We start from the raw sequence: 7,176 nt of genomic DNA on the forward strand, positions 1-7,176 counted from the left end.
CGTCAGAATCGCCGTTTTCTAAGTCCACGTTGTCCAGACAAGGGAGATTAATCTCCACTTTGCAGCATCCCTTCAGAGACATAGGAACGGGTAGGCCTTAGATTAAATTCCGAACTGAGTAAATGTTACCGAACGGATTTGAAATGTATGACTCGGGAATTAGTTTCGTGGGTATTTAACAAAATATTTGTCGTTTTATCTGATTACATTTATACTGACACAAAATAATAATATTTATATGAAGTATTTTTCTTTTTCTTTATTTTAAATAGATACCTCTTCATAGATTTACACTGCTTCATATGTGACGTAAACAAGTTCTGAAAATATTGAACATGTGGAGTTTTCACAAAGCGTTTAATTTACCTTTGCGTAAGGAAATAGGTCTTTGATCTACAGTATGTCAATTGATTTAAGTTTGTGGGGGTTTTTTTTAAATCAAAAACTTCCATTTTTCTTTTGTTTTGAAAAGAAATTGAATTTCTAAGTGTGCTACATGAAAAGGAAGAAGTTTTTGAACAGATTATGTTTATCGGTTTCATGTACATACTAAGTAATAACCGTAGCCAAACTTTTTACGAAGATTTATACATGTAAATGTTACAAAAAAGACTGCCTGTCTATGCAGTACGAAACTTGTTCGGAAAGTACTGAGACTTTGTATGTTTTTCATTCTTTACTGGGCGTTTTATTTTGAAAATAGACATACATATGTAGACATGTCCCATAAGAATAAAATACAAAATCAACAATTTTAGGTATGTTTTAGAATAAGCATTGCTACTGTCATAGTGTAAATTTAGAATTTACCGGATGGCAGTAAATACTACATTTACATTACATGACACTATACCTAAATCGATTAGATAGATTAGGGACATATTTCAGGTATTCTTTTATACTAAGACCATTTCGGAGAAATGGTTGTTAGTTTAAACGAGATGAGGTAGAGAATAATTCAATATTGGAAACATTAACTACCATCGAGTCTTCGATGTATGGCCATATGCTTCAAAATAACACACTACCTATCGGAATTTTTTCCATGAACTAACAGCCAGTGCATTATATATACCCAACATGCTACGAGTTTTTATTTAATCAACAAATCTCACCCGCAATGCGGAGATTTCGCGTCAGCAAGATAGTGTAAAAATACTCATCACGTGGTTATGTGTTAATCTAGGTCACTAACTCATAGATAAACAAAACGCCAGGCGGGTAAGGATCTTCATCACATTTCTGTCATTTGTTTGTTCAGTCTTATTTTTGTAAATTGTTGTTCCTTTTTTCACGAGACATACTTATTGAGAAATGTTACACTCATATTTTATGTATTAGTAATACTCTACGGTTATATATTTAGAAAAGGTATCTGGTTTATCTAATAGACGAAAAAAAGTCAGATGGAAGCGTTCAAAATGATCTGATCAAATAAAACTCGTGGATTGCACTTGAACTAATCCTCAACATTTAACTTACATCTTCAAGTTCTGAAAATTCTCTGTAATTTTGGTTCTTTTTATAGAAGAGGGGCATATTGGTTTGCACCTGTCGGTCGGTCGGTCGGTAGACCACATGTTGTCCGCTCAATATTTTGAGAACCATTCACTTGATGATAATCATAAATCATATGTGGGTTGGTTATGAGTAGAAGAGGGCCCCTATTGTTTTTCAGGTCAAAAGGTCAAGGGTCAATCTACTCTGGACAGGAATATAATGTCCGCTCAATATCTTGAGAACCATTTGCTTGAAAAACATCAAACTTAGCACACTGGTACATCCTAAGGAGTAGATGACCCCTATTGATTTTGAAGTCATATGGTCAAGGGTCAAACTGGGCATAGGAATATACTGACCATTCAATTTCTAGAGAACCCTTTGCTTGACAGACATCGAACTTGGTACACCAGTACATCATCAGAAGAAGATGACCCCTATTGATTTTGAGGTCACATGGTCAAAGGTCAAGGGTCAAACTGGACACATGAATATACTGTCCGTTCAATATCTTGAGAACCCTTTGCTTGACAGACATCAAACTTGGTACACTGGTACGTCTTCAGGAAAGATGACCCCTGTTGATTTTGAGGTCACATGGTCAAAGGTCAAACTGGACATAGGAATATACTGTCCGTTCAATATCTTGAGAACCCTTTGCTTGACAGACATCAAACTTGGTACACTGGTACATCTTCAGGAGAAGATGATCCCTATTGATTTTGATATCACATGTTTAAAGGTCAAGGGTCAACCTGGACATTGGAATGTACTGTCCGCTCAATATCTTGAGAACCCTTTGCTTGATAGACATCAAACTTAGTACAGTGGTGTATATTCAGGAGGAGATGACTCCTATTGATTTTGAAGTCACATGGTCTAAAGGTCAAACTGAACATAGTAATATACTGTCCACTCAATATCTTGATAACCCTTTTGCTTGACAGACATCAAACTTAGTACACTGGTACATCTTCAGGAGAAGATGACCCATATTGATTTGAGGTCAAAAATCAATTGTTGAACTGGACATAGTAATATATTGTCTCCTATATTTTAGGAATTATTTGCTTGATTGACACCAAACTTGGTACACTGGTACAGCATAAGGAGTAGATGACCCCTATTGATTTTTAGGTCACATGGTCAATTCACTCTTGACATAGGAAGATATTGTCTGCTCAATATTTTGAATGATTGATACTACTATCAATTAAATGATGTGTGTGTATAACCCTTTTCAATTTTGCACCATGGGGGCATATGTGTTTTACAAACATCTCTTGTTTATTTATCTTTTTTATTTTATCATTTTATTATTATTTTTTTTGATTAGCTGAAACAAAAGGGAGATCCATGGAGCGGCATTCAGGTGTGTATATGTGCGTCAGACAACTGCATATGTGTACAGTACTAAGTTTGTACATATTCGCGTGATTCGAAACGATAAATACGTACATATTGCAATTTCTAATACTTACATACTACAAAAAGTTTGGTTTCAACTTTAAATTTATTGCTTACAGAATACGAATACACCGATAATGTTAAGCTCACCGATCAGGCTATAAAGGACTTTGAGGAATATGGATATATTCTTATCAGGCAAGATGCAAATGTTATTCAGATAAATGCGCAGACATATTCATAGACGTGATAAAGATAAAATTAATTTTAACAATTAGCTTTAATTCTTTCATGATCACTAAATTTAGATACATATACTTTGCAAAGTAGTTCATATGATTATATGAGTTAAATACATGTAAACTCTAATTTTGCAGGGGTCTCCTTGACAAAGAAGAGGTCAATGGGGTCCTGAAAGTATTAGAGGACAGCGATGAAATGATGAAACAAAACTATGAGGCATAAACTTCACTAGCATTTCCATTCAGTGTTTTATTTAAATACATGTAAATACTATATTAGCTGCATTTTCACAACATTATTATAATGGAATGTGATATATATCAATATTACAGTTTGAGGAGGTAAATAAAGATAAAAAGACACAGAGGATTATTTGGTCACACCCTGGTACTGACGTCACCGGAATGGTGGCTCGAAGCGAAAAAGTGGCTGGAACGTGCGAAAAGGTACTAGAATGAAAATCCAAGTTTCAAGTTTTGAAGGAAACTGCATTTTGTATATTTTATTTAGAGCATGTAGATAAAAGCGATGTTCTACCTTAAAATCACGGCAAATGAAATGAAAATTGATTTTGTTTGTGTCAACATATCTCGATGTACAGCTCTTGGGCGGCGAAGTGTATCACTACCACGGCAAGATGATACTGAAAGGCGCACAGAAAGGAGCTCGCCATCTGTGGCACCAAGATTATGGGTGAGTAAAAAGAGAGAGAAGCTCAGTATCTGTACATGTGGCAATAGGATTATGGTTGGGTTAAAGCAAAGGGAATCTGTGGCAACAAGATTACAGGTGAGTAAAACCAAAGAGAGCTCAGTATCTGTGACTCCATGACTTTAATCAGATTGGGTAAGTAACAAACAGAGAGGAGCTTGGCATCTTCGGTAATAATAGGTAAGTAATAAATAGAGAGGATATCAGTACCCATGGCAACAAGAACATGGCTAAGCAACAGAGATGAACTCAGCATCTACGGTAACACGACTATAGGTATCAAAGCTTCAGTAGGGCGCGCTATTCGTGTAAATTGATTAGATTAAGTACTAGTAATAACATTCTATTCCTGAGGAACCGGCACCACCAGGAAAATTATGTTTAGGTACTATAGCAAACTATTGGAGTAGAACTCAATACCAATACTAAAATACCCATGTTTAACGTACTGAATACTTCCAATGATTTTAAGGTGTGTAACAGAATTATTTTTTCTAGATACTGGTACAACAATGGCTGTCTTTTTCCTGACATGATGACAGTTTTTATCCCATTAGATCCATGCAGGAAAGAAAATGGCTGCTTACAGGTGACAGAGAGTACTAAACACAACGAAGTTTTAATTCAGATTAATTACAAATAAGAGGTGAATTTGTAGGATGTTGACATACCATAGAGTGAATGACAAGAATAGATATCAATTATTTAGATATTGGAGGGTTCACATAAGTGTGGCCGGATTGACCATCACCCTGTTCTAAAGCAGGCAGAGGCAGACTTGGAACGTGTGGAAGAAATCAAGAAAACTTGTCCTCATAAGTTCGTTGAAATGGATCCCGGTGGGTAAAAAGTTGTAAACCGTAAGAATTTGTTCATAACTTAGGTTGAATCTCGATCAACTCAAGCTTTAGACGTTTAACAAATAAAGAGGAAAATTGTGTCAAACGTTCAACAACTATTAGTAAAAGTCACGGGTCTGTCTCTCAGATTGCCACGGAGGACAGTGACATGAAAACAAAGTGTCATCACTGTCATGATACAGTCAAGATAACACTTAGATGTGACAATGATAAAGAATAATTATCGGACATACTATTTACCTTATCTCACTCAAACGAGAGCGAATTAGCTATTTGTATCTCTCAACAGTTTTTCTATCATAGTTAATCAAGCCTTCAGAAGTATTACAAAATTACTTTCATTTTCTGGACATTATCGAACAATTTTCTATATACAGTTATAAATATTGATTTTTTTTTTCTTCAGGCGATGCCCTTTTCTTCCACTGCAATATGCTGCATCATAGCTCAGACAACAACAGTGACATGCGCAGATGGGTGTACATCTGTACGTACAACAGAGCCAGCAACGACCCTGTTATCGAACATCACCACCCACGATACACACCAATGACCAAAGTTAGTATCACACGCTGCGAATTACGCGTGCTTTATGCTTGATTACAAAGCTTTAAGTGCCCGGTAGAACTTTTAATTGTACAACTAAACACAGTCATTGACAAGAAACATTCATAAAACCAACTACTTACGTTTCACATACCAGTTTATTTAGATATTTGTTAGTATTTCACAAGTAGATTCATAGAAATAGTCTTTTAAGAATTGTTGAGGATTTTATTACTATGGTGTAATGTTTGTTTAAGGACATTTAAGGATGAAGCAGGTCACATATCAATACATGTTTTCTGAACAAGACAGAAAATCTAGATAAATGTTGGAATTTTAAGCATTTTCACCGAAGATATAATCTGCATAGAGAATGAAACAGACTATGCAAAGGTCGCAAACATCTGGCGTGGACCTCCAATAACGTTCTCTGACAAAATATATTGTTTTATCATGTAGGTTCCCAACTCTGCCATTAAAGAATGTACCAATTTCACAGATATGAGTGGGAAGGACTTCATTCACCCTGACCGTAATACCTCCTTGACGTCACACATCCGTGTTCATTAGTCAAAAAGTCAAAAGGAGAAGTGAATCCATACACTTAGATAATGTGACAATGTTATAACACCTTGACGTCAAACATCCCTGTTCAGTAGTCAAAAAGACAAAAGTCAAAAAGGAGAAGTGAAGCCCTACGCTTAGATAATGTGATAATGTTAACATGTACGGTCATATTGATATTTAGTCAGATTTCATGTGACATTCTTTGTATTTGCATTTGTGTATTTATCCAAGTTATTTCCATACGTTATTGTTGAAATTCCAGTGAATCGTACATGCTGATTAATTACGTTACCGTCTGTATCTTTGAAAATGTCAACATTGAACAATGGTATGCTGCTTATTTATACACAATCATAAGATGTATGCTGATGAATTCAAAATATCAATTTGTCCAATTTATTAAATTTCACACACAAATATATTTCAAAAATAATTTTGTCGCATATTTGCCAGCAACTAAAATCTTAAGACAATCTTCCTCTTGGTGAGCTGTATCACATTATATTATTCATTTGCAGAGAATTGATTGTCGAGGAATTTATGTCCTTTAGGTACAAACGCATTGCACCTCTACTTTCTGTTTGTATGTGACGCAGAAGTATACAAGCAAGAGTGGTAGTCCATGTATACTGCATGTCAATAGTTTCAATGGCTGTGAATGTGACCATTTAAATCATAGGAGTTTAATTTGTTTATTCGTTTGGCGATTTTAAAATTACTACTTGCCAAAATAACCTGCTATTTGGTATAACAGTATGTCACTGTATTATCTTGTCCGATCACTGTTGATAACCATTCCACACTTTCAGTTAAATCCGAACTGCATCCTTGAAAGCAACACCTATCAATTCTGAAACATTTTTATTTAAATATGTTAATATTTTGAAATTGCAGATTATCTCGGAAATTGACAAAAAGTCTGGCAGATAAGATAGGATGGCTGAAACGATACACCCCCTTTGTGATACCATACGTAATGCAATATTTGTGCCACAATTCAATTTTTTCAGTATATTTTATAAAAGAAACAAGTACGTGTAATAACGTTGAAGAAAAGATTTAATTCAGAATGCATAAGTCATAATTTAAGTCATCAGTTTAAAAGCAAAAAATTCCAAACCGTCGAACGGTAAGATCCCGGTGTCTCTGTAGCTTAACCTGTTTGCGTTTATTATTTTCGTCAGAGTCACCGCTGACAACTTGAATGTTTTCGGTCGCCATTTGTTCCCTCCTGCATGCAAAAATGTCATGTATACATCGAACCCGACTTATTTAACCGAACCCGATGATCAAGGCAATAAATCTAACATTGAATTGAGTGTTTATACTAAACAGTACTGAT

General features: G+C 35.2%; 1 protein-coding gene across 2 annotated transcripts; it reads left to right on the forward strand.

The window, feature by feature from the left end:
- The first annotated feature begins 1,123 nt into the window (after positions 1-1,123).
- On the forward strand, positions 1,124-6,264 carry LOC130052301 (L-proline trans-4-hydroxylase-like). Of its 2 annotated transcripts, none has more exons than XM_056156773.1 (10): positions 1,124-1,221; positions 2,837-2,872; positions 3,027-3,105; positions 3,285-3,366; positions 3,483-3,596; positions 3,752-3,843; positions 4,360-4,450; positions 4,571-4,700; positions 5,128-5,279; positions 5,727-6,264. In XM_056156773.1, the coding sequence occupies exons 2-10, from the start codon at positions 2,857-2,859 to the stop codon at positions 5,835-5,837; spliced, it is 867 nt and encodes a 288-aa protein (XP_056012748.1). In that variant the 5' UTR covers positions 1,124-1,221; positions 2,837-2,856; the 3' UTR covers positions 5,838-6,264. The 2 variants fall into 2 exon arrangements, with proteins under 2 accessions (XP_056012748.1, XP_056012747.1); XM_056156772.1 differs by lacking the exon at positions 1,124-1,221 and adding an exon at positions 2,706-2,724.
- The last annotated feature ends 912 nt before the right edge of the window (positions 6,265-7,176 follow it).

The sequence above is a fragment of the Ostrea edulis genome, chromosome 2, assembly GCF_947568905.1.
Source record: "Ostrea edulis chromosome 2, xbOstEdul1.1, whole genome shotgun sequence".
Lineage (NCBI taxonomy): Eukaryota > Metazoa > Mollusca > Bivalvia > Ostreida > Ostreidae > Ostrea > Ostrea edulis.

Excerpts from the sequence above, each read along its gene's own strand:
- LOC130052301 (XM_056156772.1), top strand. Across the intron at positions 3,367-3,482 it reads TGATGAAACAAAACTATGAG|TTTGAGGAGGTAAATAAAGA; the intron begins GCATAAACTTCA and ends TCAATATTACAG. Across the intron at positions 3,597-3,751 it reads TGGCTGGAACGTGCGAAAAG|CTCTTGGGCGGCGAAGTGTA; the intron begins GTACTAGAATGA and ends CTCGATGTACAG.